The sequence below is a fragment of the Aquarana catesbeiana genome, linkage group LG01 (assembly GCF_042186555.1).
Source record: "Aquarana catesbeiana isolate 2022-GZ linkage group LG01, ASM4218655v1, whole genome shotgun sequence".
Taxonomy (NCBI): Eukaryota; Metazoa; Chordata; class Amphibia; order Anura; family Ranidae; genus Aquarana; species Aquarana catesbeiana.
Genome location: NC_133324.1, coordinates 582,476,326 through 582,502,214, shown reverse-complemented (window position 1 = coordinate 582,502,214; position 25,889 = coordinate 582,476,326). Strand labels below are relative to the sequence as shown.

Below are 25,889 nucleotides of genomic sequence, written 5' to 3'. Positions count from 1 at the left end.
CTCTGAAATCTGGGTACACTAAGATTATTTTCTGCTGGTATACGACCTCTATGGTTATTGCTGTCTCTGAATGCCATACAACTGATTATATTTCTGCTCCACTGGGAGATCAATATATCACCCTATAGGAAATGTGTTGCGCTGTTCCAAGCATGTGATGTAATTTTCCTTGAAAATTATGTTTTTGAATGTTAAAGGCCTTAATAGCCCATATAGGAGATCCATGATATGGAGAGAAGCTCTCTCTAAAAGAGTGCCCAAGAGACACACTTGTATAAACCCCAATTTTTATCATAAATTCCCATTTTGGTTCTTTGCAAACGCAGACAAATTGCTGTACGAGATATAGTGGTCTTTTCACAACAGTTTATAGAATGTGACACTTCCTTCAGCTCTCCAGCTGAAAACCTGTACGGAGGTACGGGAAGAGAGCTAAAGGAAGAGCCTGCACCTGCCATCCACTGATCACAGGTGTGCAATGCTTTGAAGGCTCCTGCGAAAAAAAAAGATAATAAACGCACATGTTTTTTCCTGCAAAAACTTGTGCATTTATTATTTTTTTAAGGTGAATTTAATTTAATCTTTAAGAGCTAATTGCATTTCTAGCAAATCGGTTGATATTTTACTGTACTTGTAGGGTTTTTAAAGGGATACAATGTTGGGAAATGTGCATGCATTGCAGAAATGTACTGCTTATGTTTTTAGTTTTGTTTTGATTTTTGCCTTGACATACACTTTAATATATTTTCCAGTTTTTTCAAGGGCATTTTGACACGACTGTGGGGCCTAAAGTGGAGAGTGAAAGTTACAGAAAAATTGCTGATCATATTGGATGTTCAACAGAAAATATTCTTTTTTTAACTGATATTACTAAAGGTAAGCATACTTGCACCTGCATGAGCATAACTTTATCATAAGGTGCAAGAGCATATAGCAGTACCAGAGAACCAAGAAATCTAGCTTATAGCTCCTATCAGCTAACCAGTTATTTAGTTTTTCAGCTTAGTCCAAAGGAAAGAAATTTTATCTGATGCCAAAACTTTTTTCATTTTGAATAGGGAAGGGTAGGGAATGGTTCAAATCTTCGCTGACCGCAACTATGCAGTAACAGAAAAAGTTAATTTCCCTAACCAGTCATGCACCTGTCAACGACTGCCTGTTTATTTTGCCACCCAGTTTCCTTTGGGGAATCTTCCCTTTTCTTCCTGTCCTGTAGACACAACAAGAAGTGAGATAAAATCTCTCCAAAGTGATGGAAATGCTTTCTTAAACAGCTATCCCCAGATCAAGTGACTACTACAGAATCAGATCAACTATTTAGTGACCATTCTCCTTGTCAATACAGTGTATAAAAGGATACACATAAACATTAGGTTTATTTATCTTGGCAACAGATCACAAGATAAAGCCAATGTGTTTTAGGGGCACAAAGCTCCCCTTTCATCCAGGCTGAGGGATAAGGTAACATAAAACCATTCAGATAAAAAATATTGAAAACCACAACTACATTACCTATTCATAAGGTATGGTATACTGAGACAACATAATATATACTAAAAAACATAACAATCCCTCCAGATTGCAGCTATTCTATTCTAATATTTTGATTTTACTATGGTCCCATTACTCTCACTTCAGTTGTTCTTAGTCCTGCCACTCATGATATTGCCTTCTGTATACCTCCCTGCCCTTGTTAATCAAATGTTCAGGCACCCCCTCCCTCTGCACTTCTAGTATAAAACCGTTAATCACAGCAGATACTGTCAGACTGGCGACTTACAATCATTCAAATGACGGTCAGCAAGTTCCGCGCACCTAAACTTGGTTTGCCACAACTGTGCTCATGTAAATCCGTAGTAGTCCCTAAAGCTGACACTTATATTAAAGAATAGAGTGAAACAGTATTTTAAATGAAAAAATGTGGAGCTGTGTTCACAACAATAAAGTGACAACAAATCTAACTTATCAATAGCATCACATAATAGTACATTGAACATTGCTACATAAACTGTGTATCCAAAATGTTAAATCCTTGTGTATTAGCAACAAAGAAATACATAAGTGACATAAAAAAGTGTCATAAAAAAGTGAAAATAAAGATAAAAAATAATAATAACTTCCATGCAGAGTGATGTATTATACATAAAATCTGGTGAATAATCTTCTTATACACTTTGAAACTTCCTTCCACCACACCGATTGTGAATGTGATCCAATCCCCTTGAAACCGCACTCACCAAAAAGATTTGCTTTGCACTCTCATGCACTAAATGCTGTTTAAGTCCACCAGGGTTAATCACACTTTCTGACTTCCAGCACTGCTCACCAGAAAAAGATGTTTCCCCATGTAAACATGAAATGAAAAAGTGCCTCCAATAGCGTCATACCGTAAAATCATTTATTTAAAAATAGACACGAAATCCTCAACCATTAAACTCACATCACTTCAATCATGTAAAAACATTCAGGGAAAACTCCTATAACTGAGCTATAGTGGTGTACTGTGGTCATGGCGGACCCGGGATGCAACTTTTGATTCTCACCCTCTATTCGCTCGCTCATCTGTATCAAAGCACTGTCACAACCGGACACAGCAGAACGTCACAAATGGTTGCCGTACAGCCACAACCATTTGTGACATGTGACGGTGGTTTGATACAGACGAGCGAGTGGAGGGTGAGAATCAAAAGCTGCATCCTGGGTCTGCCGTGACCACAGTACAGTATACCACTACAGCTCAGTTATAAGAGTTTTCCCTGAATGTTTTTACATGATTGAAGTGATGTGAGTTTAATGGTTGAGGATTTCGTGTGTCTATTTTTAAATAAATGATTTTAAGGTATCGCGCTATTGGAGGCACTTTTTCATTTCATGTTTACATGGGGAAACCTCTTCTTTTGGTGAGCACTGCTGGAAGTCGGAAAGTGTGATTAACCCTGGTGGGCTTAACCGCTTCAGCCCGGGAAGATTTTACCCCCTTCCTGACCAGAGCTTTTCTTGCGATTCGGCACTGCGTCGTTTTAACTGACAATTGCGCGGTCATGCGACATGGCTCCCAAACAAAATTGACGTCCTTTTTTTCCCCACAAATAGTGCTTTCTTTTGGTGGTATTTGATCGCCTCTGCGATTTTTATTTTTTGTGCTATAAACAAAATAAGAGCGACAATTTTGAAAAAAACGCATTATTTTTTACATTTTGCTATAATAAATATCCCCCAAAAATATATAAAAAAACAAGTTTTTTCCTCAGTTTAGGCCGATCGTATTCTTCTACATATTTTTGGTAAAAAAAAAAAAAAAAAAACGCAATAAGCGTTTATTGATTGGTTTGCGCAAAAGTTATATCGTTTACTAAATAGGGGATAGTTTTATAGCATTTTTATAAATAATTTTTTTTTTTTACTAGTAATGGCGGCGATCAGCGATTTTTATTGTGACTGCGACGTTATGGTGGACATGTCAGACATTTTTGACACATTTTTAGACCATTGTCATTTATACTGCGATCAGTGCGATTAAAAATGCACCGATTACTGTGTAATTGACACTGGCAGTGAAGAAGTTAACCACTAGGGGGCGGGGAGGGGTTAAGTGCGTCCTAGGGGAGTGATTTCTAAGAGCCCTTGCACACTGGGGCGGGTTGCGGCGTCGGCGGTAAAACGCCGCTATTATTAGCGGCGTTTTACCGTCGGTATGCGGCCGCTAGCGGGGCGGTTTTACCCCCCGCTAGTGGCCGAGAAAGGGTTAAATACCACCGCAAAGCGCCTCTGCAGAGGCGCTTTGCCGGCGGTATAGCCGCGCCGTCCCATTGATTTCAATGGGCAGGAGCGGTAAGGGAGCGGTATACACTCCGCTCCTTCACCGCTCCGAAGATGCTGCTGGCAGGACTTTTTTTACCGTCCTGCCAGCGCATCGCTCCAGTGTGCAAGCCCTCAGGGCTTGCACACTGGAATGAAAGTAGCGGCACTTTCGGGGCGGTTTGCAGGCGCTATTATTAGCGCAATAGCGCCTGCAAACCGCCCCAGTGTGCAAGGGCTCTAAGGATTTTCCCCTCCATTTTCACCGGGTGATTTGGCCAGTAACACACCTCCTGTAATATGCTGGATACACACAATTCAATTTTCTTTTTAAAGAAATCATATAATATGGAGGTCAAACCTAAACTCTTTCAATATATATGCAGTTAGTCAGACCCTTGCATTACATAATGGATGGTAAATCTAAAGGAAATTGAACAACAAAAGTTGTATAGTGTGTATCCAGCTTTAGAGTGCCCCCACTCTGGATGAAGGAGCACAGGGGGCACCTTTGAACAGCAGCATTGGCAGTCTGAGGGTAGGGGAGTGTCTGATGTACTAGCAGATTTAGATACACTAACAAATTGAAGACAAACCCCAGCTAACACTTTACAATCAATTATAGCAACCCTTTTTTTCGCCTTTAGGGATAAAGGTTTTACATAAATAAAAGCAGATCATTATAAGCACGCCTGTCAGTGGTAAATGGTTTGTCTCATTCCTCTAACTGCTACATCTGCAGGACCAGGTTATTCTGTTGAAAAACAGCCCACTAGCAAGTTAAACAAAAACAACTGACTTGATTTCCCCATCCATATCCTCAGGGTGGATGGAGGAATCCTGTCCACCGGGCTATTGTATTCTGACAGCAGGAAGATTTTCCTGCCATCAGCATACACATATCAGCGTTGCTGGCTATAGCTCATGGTGCCAAAGTTTGACAGGTTTCCATCAATCATGGAGTTCCACAAAATAACGTATGCTGATGGAATGAAAGCAGCGGCACTTTCGGGGCGGTTTGCAGGCGCTATTATTAGCGCAATAGCGCCTGCAAACCGCCCCAGTGTGCAAGGGCTCTTACTGTAGTGGGATGGGATAGCAGTGTCATTACTCTGATCACAGCTCCCGATGACAGGGAGCTGTGATCAGTGACACTTGTCACTAGGCAGAACGGGGAGATGCTGTTTACATCAGCATCTCCCCGTTCGTCCTCTCCGTGAGGAGATCGTGGGTATCCCCGCGGCGATCGAGTCTGCGGGACCCGCGACCTGACTTGTGGAGCTCCTGGCCAATGCGCACATCGGCGGCGGCGCGCACGCAGTGGCACGGTGGGGAATTCAAATGGACATACAGGTACGCCCATTTGCCCAGCCGCGCCATTCTGCCGTACATCGGCGTGCGCCGGTCGGGAACCGGTTAAACAGTATTTATATCGAGCATGAGAGTGCAAGGCAAATCTTTTTGGTGAGTGTGGTTTCAAGGGGAGTGGATCACATTCACAATTGGTGTGGTGGAAGGAAGTTTAAGAGTGTATAAGAAGATTATTCACCAGATTTTATGTGTAATACATCACTCTGCATGGACGTCATTATTATTTTCATCATTATTTTTATTTTCACTTTTTTATGACACTTTTTTATGTCACTTATGTATTTCTTTGTTGCCAATACACAAGGATTTAACATTTTGGATACACAGTTTATGTAGCAATGTTCAATGTACTATTATGTGATGCTATTGATAAGTTAGATTTGTTGTCGCTTTATTGTTGTGAACGCAGTGCCACTATTTTTGCATTTAAAATACTGTTTTACTTTCATTTACAATCATTCAGTAAGAAATGTTCCTTATCTACTTTCATTTGGCACCCTTTCAACTATCTGATGACTCACTGCTGCAGGGCTGAAACTAGGGAGGGGTGGGAGGCATATTACCTGGGCTCTGCATTGGGAAGGGCGCCACTGCCTGAAACCTATAGGTAAATCTGTAACACCTGTCTCTGTAAAGCCTAGAGTATGCTTGATGTATCGGCCGGCATACATATCAACAGGGGATGAGTCAGTGCCGCCATACACGTGACAAAATAGCACTTTGATTACCGGCTCCCTTGCTCCCCGCACCTCTCACATAATGCCGGCTTGTCACTCCATTAATAAGCCACCCAGAGCCTATGCTGAGACTGCCTAATCCTCCATCAGCACATACATAGGTGGGTTGAGTTAGGTGAGTTAGAAGTGGTGAAGAGCAGGGGAGTTTAGAGCACAGCCTTATGTGGGTGCAGCTGAGCCACCCACCCGACTAAGTCCATCCATCCAGTGTGACCGTATAGAGCACTGTGACTATACTGTAAGGTGTGTCGGTGGTGTGTGGACAGAATTCTAATCTGTAGTCTGGTCCTCTGTGGCTGTGTGCACCGGACAGGCAGGGCCGGCTCCAGCATAAGGCAGCTCAGGCGGCTGCCTTAGGGCGCCAGGACCGGGGGGGGGGGGGGGGGGGGGGTACCATAACCAGGAGTCCCTCAAGCCCTGCTTGCAGCTTTACCTAGGTACCTCCACAACACCACAACATCACAGACAATCGCCACTGGGGGGGGAGAGAGCTGAGTGAGACCGGGGGGGGGGGGGGGGGGTTGGAACCTGGCTCAGCCACGGCTCCTGTACAGTGGCAATCACTACTAAATTGTGAAAAGGAGTAGGAACCGAGTGAGACCAGGAGGAGGGGCCAGCAGAAGCAGGAATGGCATGGGAAGCCTCAGGCATGGGTGCTTTTTTATGTACAGACTGCAAAAGATGGAAAACTTTGTGCAGGTTTATTGGATGGTGAAGAAGGTATGGTGCTGTGATGTGCCCCCGCTGCAAATCCCCTCCATGGACGTTGTGCCTGGGCAGGAAGAAGGTGCCCATTAACTTATGAGCGGCTAGCTGCAGTGTCTGTGTCTAAGCCCAGCCAGCATGCTCCTCCCCCTTCCTCCCTGCTTGGATGGGAGAAGAGAAAGAAGGATCTATCTGTTCCGCCTCCTTCTGTGTCTGCCCCGCCCACTCTCCTATCCCCAGCGTGCAGCCAGTATAAGAAAGGGGATGTGGGCGGGAGATTTGAAGTCACAGCAGCTTCAGATGCATCTGACTGCATGATTGGTGCCCCTGTGTGAGCCATCCGATGGCAGTTAGCAGCCTTGGGTGAGTGGGAGCTGAACTGTCTCAACCTCCATCTGTCTCCCTCCCCAACTCTGGTCTTCCAGGAGCTTCACTGACATGGCAGGTTGATTTCCTGTCCAGGTATCCTAGGCTCACACTTGTTACGACCATGCTTTTACAGGCTGGATCCTTTCACCTCTAAACCTCCACCTTAGATCAGCCCAGGAGGTGGAGAGTTCTGGTGTAATTGCATGAGATTTTTAGTTCGGGGGGTGAGCATTTTGGAATTTAGGTGACAGATGACAGCTCTGCAGGTCTGATGTGACAATGACACCAGCATTGGATATGTGTACACACAGATCACTGCAAATTGCATCATCAGCAGTATGTGAGCTGTGCCTTATATCTCCTGTAGAAGTATGAATTCCTTGCTGTATGTTGGGATCAGTCCTGGTAGTTGTGTCTATGTACTTATGCTGCGGATTGTGGTGAGTCCCCTGTTCGTTGTCTTTTGTTGCATGGCACATACTGTACAGTGCATGAGACATTTCAGCTTCATTCTGACACCCATCAGCATACGTTATTTTGTGGAACTCCATGATTGATGGAAACCTGTCAAACTTTGGCACCATGAGCTATAGCCAGCAACGCTGATATGTGTATGCTGATGGCAGGAAAATCTTCCTGCTGTCAGAATACAATAGCCCGGTGGACAGGATTCCTCCATCCACCCTGAGGATATGGATGGGGAAATCAAGTCAGTTGTTTTTGTTTAACTTGCTAGTGGGCTGTTTTTCAACAGAATAACCTGGTCCTGCAGATGTAGCAGTTAGAGGAATGAGACAAACCATTTACCACTGACAGGCGTGCTTATAATGATCTGCTTTTATTTATGTAAAACCTTTATCCCTAAAGGCGAAAAAAAGGGTTGCTATAATTGATTGTAAAGTGTTAGCTGGGGTTTGTCTTCAATTTGTTAGTGTATCTAAATCTGCTAGTACATCAGACACTCCCCTACCCTCAGACTGCCAATGCTGCTGTTCAAAGGTGCCCCCTGTGCTCCTTCATCCAGAGTGGGGGCACTCTAAAGCTGGATACACACTATACAACTTTTGTTGTTCAATTTCCTTTAGATTTACCATCCATTATGTAATGCAAGGGTCTGACTAACTGCATATATATTGAAAGAGTTTAGGTTTGACCTCCATATTATATGATTTCTTTAAAAAGAAAATTGAATTGTGTGTATCCAGCATATTACAGGAGGTGTGTTACTGGCCAAATCACCCGGTGAAAATGGAGGGGAAAATCCTTAGAGCCCTTGCACACTGGGGCGGTTTGAAGGCGCTATTGCGCTAATAATAGCGCCTGCAAACCGCCCCGAAAGTGCCGCTACTTTCATTCCAGTGTGCAAGCCCTGAGGGCTTGCACACTGGAGCGATGCGCTGGCAGGACGGTAAAAAAAGTCCTGCCAGCAGCATCTTCGGAGCGGTTGAGGAGCGGTGTGTATACCGCTCCTTTACCGCTCCTGCCCATTGAAATCAATGGGACGGCGCGGCTATACCGCCGGCAAAGCGCCTCTGCAGAGGCGCTTTGCGGTGGTATTTAACCCTTTCTCGGCCGCTAGCGGGGGGGTAAAACCGCCCCGCTAGAGGCCGCATACCGACGGTAAAACGCCGCTAATAATAGCTGCGTTTTACCGCCGACACCGCCCCCCGCCCCAGTGTGCAAGGGCTCTTAAAAAGAAAAAAAAAAAAAACAAATGCAGCTGCCACATCTGTCTGGGTATTCTGACAGCCAGTGGTGTCATCTGTCAGAGTACAAAAGCTTAGCAGGGGGAAAGGGGGTGCCCATCCATTTGTGTTGTTAGTGTGGATGGATGAATCTGTCTGTACACTATACAATCTGATTGTACAATCTTCTTTAGTTTCATCAAAGTTAGTCATACGAAGACAAACCTGAACATTGAGTATCAAATCGGGCAGGTCATTATACTACATAATTGCATAATTGTTAAATAATCTAAAAGAGGATAGTGTATGGTTAGCCATAGATGGGTTGCCATATAGGGGTGGGGGGTTGCATTGTGGAAGGGAAAGTGGGTGGTAATAGGACAATGGGGGTGGGGGGCACCAAAATGCACCTTCGCCTGTGTAGACAAAAATCCTTGCATCACCCCTGCGGTCAGGTATGGGGGATCTATATGTATAGAGGAGATGATTGCTGTGTTATCAGGAGTTCCTATCCCCTCCATCATTCTGCCCCCCCTATAACACAGAGAGAACATGCAGGGTCAGTGTGCAGGAGGGGGAGGTGCTGGGGAAGCACAGGGCTCAGAATATCATCATCACAGCCTAAAATCCATCCTTTATATTATTGTGTTCTTTGTGTTCTAGATATAGTGTGGGGAGCAGTCTGCCTGGTCTTTACTTCCCCTCACTTTCTATCCTCTGATCCCACATGAAGGAGATTTCCTGTTCTGTAACACCACTGGAGGGAATCTTTCCCCTTGCTTTGTGTTTCTGTGACACCAAAGGAAGGAGTCTTCCCATCGATTCCTGCCCCTGTGACATCACTGAATGAATGAATGAGTGACTTGTATAGCGCTACCTATGCGAACTGAATCACCTCAGGGCGCTTTTTGCTGCCGGTGTCCATCTGCGGTATAGAGCAGTCCTTTGCCCCATGGGTTCTGACGCGCTTACAAATACATACACATACAACATACACATATTTGGCCAATTTTTTCGACAGGATCTAATTAACCTACCAGCATGTCTTTAAAGTGTGGGAGGAAACCAGAGTACCCGCAGGAAACCCACGCAGGCACAGGGAGAACATGCAAACTCCAAGCAGCTGGAGGAAGAGGAAGGAAGACAGTCTATGATCATGTCTGGAGTCTCTGTCCATCTCCTGTATCATATATGCAGTCTCTGTCCATCTCCTGTATCACGTCTGCCGTCTCTGTCCATCTCCTGTATCACGTCTGCCGTCTCTGTCCATCTCCTGTATCACGTCTGCCGTCTCTGTCCATCTCCTGTATCACGTCTGCCGTCTCTGTCCATCTCCTGTATCACGTCTGCCGTCTCTGTCCATCTCCTGTATCACGTCTGCCGTCTCTGTCCATCTCCTGTAACACGTCTGCAGTCTCTGTCCATCTCCTGTATCACGTCTGCCGTCTCTGTCCATCTCCTGTATCACGTCTGCCGTCTCTGTCCATCTCCTGTAACACGTCTGCAGTCTCTGGCCATCTCCTGTAACACGTCTGCAGTCTCTGGCCATCTCCTGTATCACGTCTGCCGTCTCTGGCCATCTCCTGTATCACGTCTGCCGTCTCTGGCCATCTCCTGTATCACGTCTGCCGTCTCTGTCCATCTCCTGTATCACGTCTGCCGTCTCTGTCCATCTCCTGTATCACGTCTGCCGTCTCTGTCCATCTCCTGTATCACGTCTGCCGTCTCTGTCCATCTCCTGTATCACGTCTGCCGTCTCTGTCCATCTCCTGTATCACGTCTGCCGTCTCTGTCCATCTCCTGTATCACGTCTGCCGTCTCTGTCCATCTCCTGTATCACGTCTGCCGTCTCTGGCCATCTCCTGTAACACGTCTGCCGTCTCTGGCCATCTCCTGTAACACGTCTGCCGTCTCTGGCCATCTCCTGTAACACGTCTGCCGTCTCTGGCCATCTCCTGTAACACGTCTGCCGTCTCTGGCCATCTCCTGTAACACGTCTGCAGTCTCTGGCCATCTCCTGTAACACGTCTGCAGTCTCTGGCCATCTCCTGTAACACGTCTGCAGTCTCTGGCCATCTCCTGTAACACGTCTGCAGTCTCTGTCCATCTCCTGTATCACGTCTGCCGTCTCTGTCCATCTCCTGTATCACGTCTGCCGTCTCTGTCCATCTCCTGTATCACGTCTGCCGTCTCTGTCCATCTCCTGTATCACGTCTGCTGTCTCTGTCCATCTCCTGTATCACGTCTGCCGTCTCTGACTGTTTCCTGTAGAGGTAGGTGGTTGGTAATATGAACAAGTGGATATTTATTTGGGTTTCTTAATATAGTTTATAATAGCTTTAAAAATGAATCCAAATAAACATCCACATGTTCACATTTCCAATAAATAAATATAAAAGCACATTCACGGTGCATATGGTCACTTTAGCAACCTTCCAAATCTTCATACGCATTATGATGATATCTCCAATAGCAACCTAATGTCCTAATGACAATAATAACAGATGCAAGCAGTAGCTGCGATTACTGACACAACAGTAGCATCCCTCCCTGCTGCTTGCCACCTATTTGCCTTGGGAGAAATAATGTCTATCTTTGTCACTGCACTGCTCTACTGTTAGACTGGATACTTATTTCTCTTCTTTCATGTAGTTACATTGTTTTGTTGCAGCATTACCTGCAGGCAATACCAGACAGTTTCTTCTGTAACAACACCATTTATGTCCCATTGCTACTATTCAGGCTGACTTTCTTTTACTTTGCTACTTTAGATGGTCTCCTTTCTATCACATGAACCATTCACTATATTAATTTTTTCTCTTTCTTCTGCTATTATTCTTGGTGCAATATTCTCTGCTTGTACTCTTAGGGATATAGGTTTAATAATGATCAATTTGATGTTGCGTTTTGGAAATCAAATAATATACTAGCCCTTGTTTGGATTAGTAGTACCATTGGATTTTATTTTTGTATATTACTATGGGTGGTGCTTTTATTGCTATATTGCTATTATTTGTTTTGTGCTTTAGTATTAGAACACCAGACTTTATCAATAGGTGATGTAGTTGTTCTAGATATTCTTATTTATATTGTTTTATGCTCTCTTATCTCTCAGCCCTGATGAAGGGTATAGCTGTTTTCCCCCAATCACCTTGGCTTTATTATTTTGACCTGTTGTCAAGATAAATACATTTTTAGTGGACTTAATTCAAACCCGTGGCACTCCTTATCCTTTTATGTAGTGTATTAAGAAGGTGAATGATCACTAAGCCTCCGTTCACATTGGAGAGACTTGTCATACGATTTGTCAAGTCGCACCCTATTGCCGGCAATGGCACTGCTCAAATCGGTACGACTTTGCGGTGCCACATCGATTTGAAAAAGTCGTTTCTGCACTACTTTTGACGATTTCAGGTGCGACTTGCATAGACATCTGTGCATGAAGCTGCACAGATGTCTTCCAAGTCACACTTAAAATCGCACTGACATGCAGCTTTGAAATCATGTGATTTCAGATGAAGGCGCACGATTTTAAAGCCACATTCATTGTGAACGAGGGCTAAATGGTTGCTCTTTTCCAGTGTGAAGTAGTTGATGAAAGAAGTTAACATAGTGCCCACTGGGTGTCAGCATTCAATCGTATAAAGAGATCTTGTTACTTTATTCTTTTAGTTCAACCAACATACATTGTTTTGGGGTGAATGGGAGCTTGTTCTTTTCTTGAGAATGAAGAAACAAAAAGTAAAAATGGTGCCAATTATTATGTATGACATTTACTAATATTTAATAATTACTGATTTAGAGAAGTTCTGTGATGTTTGCTATTGCAGACAATAGGCTTTCATTTTATTCCCTTTCATGGAAAGCTGTACTGAGATATAAAAAAAAGTAAGGCTGCTGTTGCAGACTTCTTAATTCTTTTTTTCATTTCTCTTCTATGTATTCCTAATAATATGCTAGTTCTTTGGCCATCAAGCTGGTCCATTGGCTTCCATAATTTTTGATTCACTGACCCAGGACCAGCATAAGTTCACTGACTTATGCTATCTAAAGCCAAAACTTTCTTTTAGCTTTGGATAGAGTGGGGAGTGGTTAGAAGTCCTATCAGGTGTTTATTGCTGCTTATGTCGGTGTTAGGGAAATAGTCTCTCCATTTGTTCTGTTGACAGTTGTCACTGGTACAGAAGGTGAGGACAGATCAAAATTTAGAATTTCCACCAGAACAGGAATAGAGGGGGAATGGAGATACTGGTTCCATTGTCAACAATCTAAGAAGGCATTTTTCTTTAAAGGAGAAGTCCAGCCTGAGCTCATTCATCTGGGCTTCTCCTATGGGTCACAGGAGTGCAATACCTTTTGCACTCCTGTGACCCATTTTCAGCGGAGAGCAGTCTGAAGTCCGCTCTTTGTTGACGTCCCACAGACCCAGACACCGCATCATCCCGACTCTGGAAGTCTGGATCCCCCGGGTGCCAGGACTGATGGCAGTCTCTGCCTCTCAGTGAGCCTCTGAGACGGCCACTCCCTGGCCCTCCATAGCTCAGCTTTCCAGTGAGCGTGGAGGAACAGAGCATGAGAGCTGCTGATTGACAGTCAGCATCTCTCTGCTCGGGGAGGTGATAGAACCGAGCCATTGGCGGTGTTTGGTGGCTCGGTTTTCAGTGAAGAGGTGGCCGGGGACAGATGCAGCATTGGACCAATGCTGCATCCACCTAGGTAAGTATGAATATGGGTTAAAAAAAATCCCATACTTCTTTTTTAGTGCAAGAAGTGAAGGGAAAGTTTTCCAGTGGAGGCTCAGAGGGGAAAAAAAGAAAAACTGACAGGGGTTTATACCATTTCTTATCCCATCCAAAATGAAAAGAAACGTTTTGGCTTTGTTTGTACATTCAAGTATATAAGCCGCTGGACCAGCAGTGGCAGCCTACATGTTTATCTCAGTATGGAGCTGCATATCAACTTTGGGCAGGTTTTCTGATGCTGACAACAGTGGGCCGTGCCTGCGTAATGTCTTTAAAAATAACCACTTGTAGTCACAATTGGGGGGCAAGAACAAAGCTTTGACACCATATAGCAGGATGTGCCTACACAAGGACATTTTATGTCAGGATCGACAGGTATTATTTTATTAACCACTTAAGGACCGCCTAACGCCGATTTACGTCGGCAAGGCGGCACGGGCAGGCAAAATCACGTACATGTACGTGATTTGCCTCTCGCGGGTGGGGGGTCCGATCGGACCCCCCCCCGGTGCCCGAAGCGGTCCCGTTCTGTTCCCCGGCGATCCGAGATGAGGGGGAGGCCATCCGTTCGTGGCCCCCCCCTCGCGATCGCCGCCGGCCAATGGGAACACTCCTTTGCTGCTGTATGCTAAACAGCAGCAAAGGAAATGATGTCATCTCCCCTCGGCTCGGTATTTTCCGTTCCAGCGCCGAGGGGAGAAGACATCAATGTGAGTGCACAACACACTACACACACAGTAGAACATGCCAGGCATACAAAACACCCCGATCCCCCCCCCGATCGCCCCCCGATCCCCCCCCAATCACCCCCCCCCCCTGTCACAAACTGACACCAGCAGGTTTTTTTTTTTTTTTTTTCTGATTACTGCATAGTGTCAGTTTGTGACAGTTACAGTGTTGGGACAGTGAATATTACCCCCCTTTAGGTCTAGGGTACCCCCCTAACCCCCCCTAATAAAGTTTTAACCCCTTGATCACCCCCTGTCACCAGTGTTGCTAAGCGATCATTTTTCTGATCGCTGTATTAGTGTCGCTGGTGACGCTAGTTAGTGAGGTAAATATTTAGGTTCGCCGTCAGCGTTTTATAGTGACAGGGACCCCCATATACTACCTAATAAATGTTTTAACCCCTTGATTGCCCCCTAGTTAACCCTTTCATCACTGATCACCGTATAACCGTTACGGGTGACGCAGGTTAGTTCGTTTATTTTTTATAGTGTCAGGGCACCCGCCGTTTATTACCTAATAAAGGTTTAGCCCCCTGATCGCCCGGCGGTGATATGCGTCGCCCCAGGCAGCGTCAGATTAGCGCCAGTACCGCTAACACCCACGCACGCAGCATGCGCCTCCCTTAGTGGTATAGTATCTGATCGGATCAATATCTGATCTGATCAGATCTATACTAGCGTCCCCAGCAGTTTAGGGTTCCCAAAAACACAGTGTTAGCGGGATCTGCCCAGATACCCGCTAGCACCTGCGTTTTGCCCCTCCGCCCAGTCCACCCAAGTGCAGTATCGATCGATCACTGTCACTTACAAAACACTAAACGCATAACTGCAGCGTTCGCAGAGTCAGGCCTGATCCCTGCGATCGCTAACAGTTTTTTTGGTAGCATTTTGGTGAACTGGCAAGCAAGCACCAGGCAGCGTCAGGTTAGCGCCAGTACCGCTAACACCCACGCACGCACCGTACACCTCCCTTAGTGGTATAGTATCTGATCGGATCAATATCTGATCCGATCAGATCTATACTAGCGTCCCCAGCAGTTTAGGGTTCCCAAAAACGCAGTGTTAGCGGGATCAGCCCAGATACCTGCTAGCACCTGCGTTGTGCCCCTCCGCCCGGCCCAGCCCAGCCCAGCCCACCCAAGTGCAGTATCGATCGATCACTGACACTTACAAGGCACTAAACGCATAACTGCAGCGTTCGCAGAGTCAGGCCTGATCCCTGCGATCGCTAACAGTTTTTTTGGTAGCATTTTGGTGAACTAGCAAGCACCGGCCCCAGGCAGCGTCAGGTTAGCGCCAGTACCGCTAACACCCACGCACGCAGCATACGCCTCCTTTAGTGGTATAGTATCTGAACGGATCAATATCTGATCCGATCAGATCAGATCTATACTAGCGTCCCCAGCAGTTTAGGGTTCCCAAAAACGCAGTGTTAGCGGGATCAACCCAGATACCTGCTAGCACCTGCGTTTTGCCCCTCCGCCCGGCCCAGTCCAGCCCACCCAAGTGCAGTATCGATCGATCACTGTCACTTACAAAACACTAAACGCATTACTGCAGCGTTCGCAGAGTCAGGCCTGATCCCTGCGATCGCTAACAGTTTTTTTGGAAGCTTTTTATTGAACTGGCAAGCACCAGCGGCCTAGTACACCCCGGTCGTAGTCAAACCAGCACTGCAGTAACACTTGGTGACGTGGCGAGTCCCATAAGTGCAGTTCAAGCTGGTGAGGTGACAAGCACAAGTAGTGTCCCGCTGCCACCAAAAAGACAAACACAGGCCCGTCGTGCCCATAGTGCCCTTCCTGCTGCATTCGCCAATCCTAATTGGGAACCCACCGCTTCTGCAGCGCCCGTACTTCCCCCATTCACATCCCCCAACGAAATGCAGTCGGCTGCATGAGAGGCATTTTTATGTGCTCCCGAGTACCCCTACCCAACGAACCCCCCCCAAAAAGATGTTGTGTCTGCAGCAAACGCGGATATAGGCGTGACACCCGCTATTATTGTCCCTTCTGTCCTGACAATCCTGGTCTTTGCATTGGTGAATGTTTTGAACGCTACCATACACTAGTTGAGTATTAGCGTAGGGTACAGCATTGCACAGACTAGGCACACTTTCACAGGGTCTCCCAAGATGCCATCGCATTTTGAGAGACCCGAACCTGGAACCGGTTACAGTTATAAAAGTTAGTTACAAAAAAAGTGTAAAAAAAAAAAAAATATATATAAAATAAAAAAAAATAGTTGTCGTTTTATTGTTCTCTCTCTCTATTCTCTCTCTCTATTGTTCTGCTCTTTTTTTACTGTATTCTATTCTGCAGTGTTGTTATTGTTATTGTTATTGTTATTATGTTTTATCATGTTTGTTTTTCAGGTATGTAATTATTTATACTTTATTGTTTACTGTGCTTTATTGTTAACCATTTTTTTGTCTTCAGGTACGCCATTCACAACTTTGAGTGGTTATACCAGAATGATGCCTGCAGGTTTAGGTATCATCTTGGTATCATTCTTTTCAGCCAGCGGTCGGCTTTCATGTAAAAGCAATCCTAGCGGCTAATTAGCCTCTAGACTGCCTTTACAAGCCGTGGGAGGGAATGCCCCCCCCCCCCCCCCACCGTCTTCCGTGTTTTTCTCTGGCTCTCCTGTCTCAACACGGAACCTGAGAATGCAGCCGGTGATTCAGCCAGCTGACCATAGAGCTGATCAGAGACAAGAGTGGCTCCAAACATCTCTATGGCCTAAGAAACCGGAAGCTACGAGCATTTTATGACTTAGATTTCGCCGGATGTAAATAGCGCCATTGGGAAATTGGGGAAGCATTTTATCACACCGATCTTGGTGTGGTCAGATGCTTTGAGGGCAGAGGAGAGATCTAGGGTCTAATAGACCCCAATTTTTTCAAAAAAGAGTACCTGTCACTACCTATTGCTATCATAGGGGATATTTACATTCCCCGAGATAACAATAAAAATGATTTAAAAAAAAAAAAAATGAAAGGAACAGTTTAAAAATAAGATAAAAAAGCAAAAAAATAATAAAGAAAAAAAAAAAAAAAAAAAAAAGCACCCCTGTCGCCCCCTGCTCTTGCGCTAAGGCGAACGCAAGCGGCGGTCTGTCGTCAAACGTAAACAGCAATTGCACCATGCATGTGAGGTATCGCCGCGAAGGTCAGATCGAGGGCAGTAATTTTTGCAGTAGACCTCCTCTGTAGATCTAAAGTGGTAACCTGTAAAGGCTTTTAAAGGCTTTTAAAAATGTATTTATTTTGTTGCCACTGCACGTTTGTGCGCAATTGTAAAGCATGTCATGTTTGGTATCCATGTACTCGGTCTAAGATCATCTTTTTTATTTCATCAAACATTTGGGCAATATAGTGTGTTTTAGTGCATTAAAATTTAAAAAAGTGTGTTTTTTCCCCAAAAAATGCGTTTGAAAAATCGCTGCGCAAATACTGTGTGAAAAAAAAAAATGAAACACCCACCATTTTAATCTGTAGGGCATTTGCTTTAAAAAAATATATAATGTTTGGGGGTTCAAAGTAATTTTCTTGCAAAAAAAAAAAAACTTTTTCATGTAAAAAATAAGTGTCAGAAAGGGCTTTGTCTTCAAGTGGTTAGAAGAGTGGGTGATGTGTGACATAAGCTTCTAAATGTTGTGCATAAAATGCCAGGACAGTTCAAAACCCCCCCAAATGACCCCATTTTGGAAAGTAGACACCCCAAGCTATTTGCTGAGAGGCATGTCGAGTCCATGGAATATTTTATATTGCGACACAAGTTGCGGGAAAGAGACAAATTTTTTTTTTTTTTTTTTTTTTTTTGCACAAAGTTGTCACTAAATGATATATTGCTCAAACATGCCATGGGAATATGTGAAATTACACCCCAAAATACATTCTGCTGCTTCTCCTGAGTACGGGGATACCACATGTGTGAGACTTTTTGGGAGCCTAGCCGTGTACGGGACCCCGAAAACCAAGCACCGCCTTCAGGCTTTCTAAGGGGCGTGAATTTTTGATTTCACTCTTCACTGCCTATCACAGTTTCGGAGGCCATGGAATGCCCAGGTGGCACAAAACCCCCCCAAATGACCCCATTTTGGAAAGTAGACACCCCAAGCTATTTGCTGAGAGGTATAGTGAGTATTTTGCAGACCTCACTTTTTGTCACAAAGTTTTGAAATTTGAAAAAAGAAAAAAAAAAAAAGTTTTTTCTTGTCTTTCTTCATTTTCAAAAACAAATGAGAGCTGCAAAATACTCACCATGCCTCTCAGCAAATAGCTTGGGGTGTCTTCTTTCCAAAATGGGGTCATTTGGGGGGGGTTTGTGCCACCTGGGCATTCCATGGCCTCCGAAACGGTGTTAGGCAGTGAAGAGTAAAATCAAAAATTCACGCCCTTAAAAACGCTGAAGGCGGTGATTGGTTTTCGGGGCCCCGTACGCGGCTAGGCTCCCAAAAAGTCCCACACATGTGGTATCCCCATACTCAGGAGAAGCAGCTAAATGTATTTTGGGGTGCAATTCCACATAGGCCCATGGCCTGTGTGAGCAATATATCATTTAGTGACAACTTTGTGCAAAAAAAAAAAAAAAAAAGTGTCACTTTCCCGCAACTTGTGTCAAAATATAAAATATTCCATGGACTCAATATGCCTCTCAGCAAATAGCTTGGGGTGTCTACTTTCCAAAATGGGGTCATTTGGGGGGGGGTTGTGCCACCTGGGCATTCCATGGCCTCCGAAACTGTGATAGGCAGTGAAGAGTGAAATCAAAAAGTTACACCCTTAGAAATCCTGAAGGCGGTGATTGGTTTTCGGGGTCCCATACGCGGCTAGGCTCCCAAAAAGTCCCACACATGTGGTATCCCCGTACTCAGGAGAAGTAGCTGAATATATTTTGGGGTGCAATTCCACATAGGCCCATGGCCTGTGTGAGCAATATATCATTTAGTGACAACTTTTTGTAAATATTTTTTTTTTTTTTTTTTTTTGTCATTATTCAATCACTTGGGACAAAAAAAATAAATATTCAATGGGTTCAACATGCCTATCAGCAATTTCCTTGGGGTGTCTACTTTCCAAAATGGGGTCATTTGGGGGGGTTTTGTACTGCCCTGCCATTTTAGCACCTCAAGAAATGACATAGGCAGTCATAAACTAAAAGCTGTGTAAATTCCAGAAAATGTACCCTAGTTTGTAGACGCTATAACTTTTGCGCAAACCAATAAATATACGCTTATTGACATTTTTTTTACCAAAGACATGTGGCCGAATACATTTTGGCCTAAATGTATGACTAAAATTGAGTTTATTGGATTTTTTTTATAACAAAAAGTAGAAAATATCATTTTTTTTCAAAATTTTCGGTCTTTTTCCGTTTATAGCGCAAAAAATAAAAACTGCAGAAGTGATCAAATACCATCAAAAGAAAGCTCTATTTGTGGGAAGAAAAGGACGCAAATTTCGTTTGGGTACAGCATTGCATAACCGCGCAATTAGCAGTTAAAGCGACGCAGTGCCAAATTGGAAAAAGACCTCTGGTCCTTAGGCAGCATAATGGTCCGGGGCTCAAGTGGTTAAAAACCCCAGAATACAATCTAAGTCATACCTAGAGCTATGCAGTCAGCAGGAAGCTTTCCTGATTGCAAAGATATAAGCCACAGCTTCCACACAATAAACCTAAAAAAGAAAACTAATATGGCTCCAACATCTAAGTGAGGGAAGTCCCACCTTTGTAGTTGTCACTTAAATATTCCTATTACAAGGTTCATTGTAATTTTGCTGAACCGTTAAGGTTGTGAACAAACACAATAATAAAAAGCACAATACAAAACCCAATGCTTCTTGTGTGTTGCATAGAGAGAAGAATCAAAATCACATAGTGTACAGTAAAATTGAAAAGGTTAATAAAGTTCATTTCATCGAGAAGTTCAAATAATCAGACTTGTTTACCAAATCAAAGGGGGTCAAATAAATCAGTTGCCGCTAATGCAGTGTTTCTCAACCTTTTTTCAGCCAAGTCACCCTTTAAAATTATGGACAGTCTCAATGAACCCATTCTAAAATGTAAAAACTATTCCAATAGTTTTACATGATGCAGCAACATCAACACACGTAGGACACCCAACATTAGAGGTGATTTATTCTTACAAAGCAAATACACTTTTGCACACTAGTACCGACTAGTATTCCAGTGTTTCTCCTCTCCCTCAGTTTCTCTCTATCACACAGCTAGCCCCAGTGTTGACGTAGAGGGGCAGGGGAGAGTCAAACAAGGATGCTGTGCAGGCAATCAACTCTGATGACATCACTGGTTGTTAGGATGCCGGAGGCTGGAAGGTTGAAATGGTGCACAATAAAAACCCGTGGCTTTGTGTAACTAAAAGGCAGGCTTCATCCACCTGCTGGATTGTATACATTTTTGGGAAACTTTTAGGCATTTTTGCCTAGGCACCCTGGTTGAAAAAGCTGCTCTAATGCATCTCAGGTACAACTTTTATTGTGTGAGTTAATGGTTACATAGTTGGTTGTAAAAAGACACAAGTCCATCTAGTTCAACCAATAAAAAAGAAAAAAAAAAAATCATACAATTCTATATACACAATACTATACACAGTTGATCAGAGGAAAGCAAAAAACACAGCAAAGCATGAACCAATTTGCTCCAGCAGGGGAAAATAAAATCCTTCCTGATCGCTTGAAAGGCAATCGGATATTCCCTGGATCAACTTAACCTATAAATGTTAGTATCCTGTTATATTATGTACATTTAGGAGATAATCCAGGCCTTTTTAGTAGTAACAATGGTGTGACCATGTTGCCGAAAATCTGATTTGTATCTTAGTGCAGACTTCTGGAAGGATCAGCGAGCCAATCACAAAAGCAAGAAATGACATATCGGGGGGAGGGGGGGGGGTTCTGTACCTAGTCTGTGTACAGAACACCTGCAGGTAGCCATATTGCATTTTACAGAAAATTACAGAGCTGTAGATTAAAAAGGAAAGGTCATTTTTGAATAACATTTAATTACAATATGACTTGAGTCGCAATGGTATACACTATATATTTTTTTTTTTTTTTTGCTATTTTTTTTCTGACAAAAATGGAGGTACCCCTTAAATTCTACATCTGTATTGTCTCAGCTGCCTTTGAAAAATTGCTAATCTGTTGTCTAATGATTTCTGAGAAGTCCTGTTTCCAGTAATGTTGTCTGCAGCCTTCTAGCTGTGAGGACCCTCTGCTCTATTCTGATGAGCTGCAAGGAAATGTCCTCAAGATACAGAATGCTCATTCAGACCAATGCAGACAGTACCCTCTAGTGGTTGTCATGAAAAGCTGTTTTACAGAAGAAATGGATGCAAACACATGGTCAGGCAATGTTGCTGGCGAGAGAATGTAATTGGAGTAGTGGTAATCCATCAGATAGGCCTTTTTTCATAAAGCAGTAAGTAGGAAAAATGAATAATGTTGGGTGCAAATGCAGTTATACTTAAATGGAGCAAGATATATTCTGTTGAAGAAACCTAGGACAATGGAAAGCAAGAATATAAAGAAAAGATAGAGATGGAGGATGAAAAGATGTGCTAGCAAAAGAAGGATAGAATGAAATAAAAAAAAAAGGAGAGGACGGTAAAGAGAGCAATTTCCCTTTACCCCATGCACCAAAACAAGTCTATGGCATCAGGTTATTGTCTGTAAGTGGGTCATATACAATATTAGTAAGTCAATGATATCAGATTGTTAATTAGTATAATCTTTAGCACAGTTCTTGGACATCATTCCAAGTAAAAAAAAGAAAATGGTGTGTCCATTGATATTAAAATATTCTCCCCAATTTCAGAGGTGCAGTTTATTCTGTTTAGCTGTTTGATTAACAAAAAATATTTCCTATGCCTCCAATGTCAGTAATCGGGAATTTGATTGTGTGTAGTAAGTGAATAGTGCAAGATTTTTTTTTTTCTAGAGAAATTGTCCACCTCAATACAGGGCACTTTACCCCCTTTCTGCCCAAGCCATTTTCAGCTTTCAGCACTGTCGCACTTTGAATGACAATTGCGCGGTCATGTTACACTGCACCCTAATGAAATTTTTATCATTTTTTCCCCACAAATAGAGCTTTATTTTGGTGGTATTTGATCCCCTCTGCTTTTTATGTATTGCTCTATAAACAAAAGAAGAGGGACAGGTTTGAAAAAACACAATATTTTTTACATTTTGCTATAATAAATATGCAATTTTTTTTTTTTAAACAAATTTTTTCCTCAGTTTAGGCCGATACATATTCTACATATTTTTGGTAAAAAAAAAAAAAAATCGCAATAAAGCGTATATTGATTGGTTTGCGCAAAACTTATAGCGTCTACAAAATAGCGGATTTATAGCATTTTTATTATTTTAATTTTTTTTTACTAGTCATGGCTGCGATCTGTGATTTTTTTTTTTTTTATTGTGACTGCGATATTGCGGCGGACATATCGGACACTTTGACAAATTTTTGGGACCATACACATTTATACAGCGATCCGTGCTATAAAAATGCATTGATTACTGTGTAAATGTGATTGGCAGGGGAGGGGTTATCACTAGGGAGTGATCGAGGGGTTAAATGTGTGTCCTAGGGAGGTGATTCTAACTGTGGGGGGAGGGGACTGACTGGGGGAGGTGACCTATCGGTGTCCCTATTTACAAGGGACACACCATCGTTCTCCTCTCCTCTGACATTACGTGGATCTGTGTGTTTACAAGCATGTCTCCAGACCTAAACCCTATTGAGCATCTGTGGGACATCCTCAAACGGAAGGAGGAGGAGCGCAAGATCTCTAACATCCAGCAGCTTCTTGATGTTGTCATGGAGGAGTGGAAGAGGACTCCAGTGGCAACCTGTGAATCTCTGGTGAGCTCAATGCCCAAGAGGGTTAAGGCAGTGCTGGAAAATAATGGTTCACACACAATATAGACACTTTGGGCCCAATTTGGACATTTTCACTTAGGGGTGTACTCACTTTTGTTTCCAGTGGTTTAGACATTAATGGGTGTGTGTTGAGTTATTTTGAAGGGACACAAATTTACACTGTTATACAAGCTGTACACTCACTACTTTACATTGTAGCAAAGTGTCATTTCTTCAGTGTTGTCACATAAAAAGATATAATAAAATATTTACAAAAATGTTAGGGGTGTACTTACTTTTGTGAGATACTGTATATTTAGGAGTAATAGAGACCCTTATCTAGGAGAAGTCTCTGACAAAAGATCCAACTCTTCACCACTTCATCCAAGTATTAAAAAAAAGCTGCATGGCAATAAATATCACAGTCCAATCCAACACAGTGGTTGATGCAGTTCTTTGCAATTCTTGCTGGAATCCTGCCGTTATTTATATAATCAGTAGGGGTTGCCCTTTATAACAAAAAACTGGCACATTAAAACGCTGTCACATCAAAGCTGGTTTGCTGTTTCAAACATTGTTGACAGAAACATATGCTGACTTTAATTGGGAGTTTATATTAAAGTTACATCTATATTTGTGCCTTTCCCTGGATTTCCCTGCGTTTTTCCATAAGAAGTAAGGGTCGGTATTTTTTATGACTGATGAAAAGAAGAATTGTAAAATGTATTAGTAAATCCAGTTTGACTTGCAGGGAATGTGTGCACAATAGAACACAATAATATAAAGTTACTTGGCTTGCCCAGTTTCTCAGGAACTCGTTTTGAAGCAATAGGAACAGATCCAAGAGATTGTTTTAATAAGATCTGGCAGCTTTGACTTATTTTAGTGACACTCAATTGAGTTTGGATTGAAAGTTTTTATTTCCATTAGACTTGGGCAGACTACTTCTGTATGTATATGGTCAGTTCCAGGGCTTTTTTTCAGCGGGAATGCAGTTCCGGCACCTCCAGCACTGAAAGCATTCTATGGCAAGGTGTGCTGGAGGGTCAATTGATGCTGCCTGCTGGGGGATTTATTGTCACTGGGGATCTATTTTTTTTGTGGGGGTCTATTGTTGCTGGGGTGGTATTTTGTTGGGGGGGGGGGGTCCATTGTTGTTGGGAGGAGGTCTGTCATTGTGTGTGGGGGGATCTATGGTTGCTGTGGTGGGGGCTGCTTGGGTGGGGTCTACCAAATTCCATACAATTTAGTAGCACAAAATGATACTTGGTTCTGTACTCTCAAAAAGGAGCGGTACTTGGAGGTGGGTAGGGGGTGGAGCCAAGAGACAGTGCTCGGAGGTGGGTACGGGGGCAGAGATGAAGGGTGACTCATAAGGGGAGAGTTCCTGCACCTATTCTCTGAGAAAAAAAAAAAAAGCCCTGGTCAGTTCTCCTTTTTTCTTTTTTAGCTTCTTGTCAATTGACCTATCTGAAAAATCTATAAAGGGTGTCCTAGACAGGGAGCAGCACCAAAAGTGTCACTGCTTGCACCAAATTCATGTAGCTGTCACCAACAGGTGTACTGAGTAAGAACAGTCCGTCCTGGACACTCCTTCCTCAGTGTACTCCACCTCTCCCCAGCCACTGCACCCCTCACACTGACCAGCAAGCCAACACGCAAAAAAAAAAAGTAGAACAGCAAAAGATGATTTCTGATCACCCTATTGTACGTTACATGTTTCACTTTGCATTTGAAAAATACATTGTATTAAATTGAATTTTATAGCCTCTAACTAAAAAAAAAAAACTGTCATATCGTGTGTGTGTGTATATATATATATATATATATATATATATATATATATATATATATATATATATAATAAACGTGTATGTAAGGTTTCAAATAAATCTTGCTTATCTCGGGGCGCTCTCTTTTTCCACAGAGGCGAAGGCTGCAGAGGAAGCGGGAATGACTGTGGCTTTAGTGGTGAGACCTGGAAATGCAGCGCTAACCGATGAGGAAAAAGCCAACTACCCCCTTATAACCTCGTTTGAGCAGATAACTTTGCACCCTGTACAATAACCTTTTTTCTTTTGCATAAAATAAATTGAAAAGCATGAAACATAACAATGTCTCACTTTTTCCTTTTTTGAATGATCTAATGCTAACCCAACATCGGTTAACGAAAATCTCCAGAATAAACAGATACAGTGCCTTGAAAAAGTATTCATACCCCTTGAAATTTTCAACATTTTGTCATGTTAAAAACAAAAACTTAAATGTATTTTATTGGGATTTTATGTGATAGACCAACACAAAGTTGCACATAATTGTGAAGTGGAAGGAAAATGATAATTGGTTTTCAAAATCTTTTACAAATAAATATCTGTAAAGTGTGGCATGCATTTGTATTCAGCCCCCCTGAGTCAATACTTTTGCTGCACTTACAGCTGCAAGTCTTTTTGGGGATGTCTCTACCAGCTTTGCACATCTAGAGAGTGAAATTTTGGCCCATTCTTCTTTGCAAAATAGCTCAAGCTCTGTCAGATTGGATGGAGAGCATCTGTGAACAGCAATTTTCAAGTCTTGCCACAGATTCTCTATTGGAGTTAGGACTTTGGCTCAACCATTCTAAAACATGAATATGCTTTGATCCTGACCACTCCATTGTAGTTCTGGCTGTATGTTTAGGGTCGTTGCCCTGCTGGAAGGCGCGTACCTCTGCCCCAGTCTCAAGTCTTTTGCAGACTTTAATAGGTTTTCTTCCAAGATCTCCCTGTATTTGGCTTCATTAATCTTCCCATCAACTCTGACCAGCTTCCCTGTCCCTGCTGAAGAAAAGCATCCCCACAACATGATGCTGCCACCACCGTGTTTC

The 25,889-nt window shown here is 43.2% G+C and overlaps 1 protein-coding gene across 6 annotated transcripts in view; it reads left to right on the top strand.

Moving 5' to 3' along the window:
- The window catches only part of ENOPH1 (enolase-phosphatase 1), a 111,804-nt gene extending 86,663 nt beyond the window's left edge, over window positions 1-25,141 (top strand). For all 6 annotated transcript variants that reach the window (XM_073597882.1, XM_073597899.1, XM_073597875.1 and 3 more), the window contains 2 exons: window positions 753-876; window positions 24,954-25,141. In XM_073597882.1, the coding sequence (XP_073453983.1) occupies window positions 753-876; window positions 24,954-25,093 (264 nt within the window). In that variant the 3' untranslated portion in view covers window positions 25,094-25,141. The remainder of the gene's footprint in view (window positions 1-752; window positions 877-24,953) is intronic.
- Window positions 25,142-25,889: the final 748 nt, after the last annotated feature.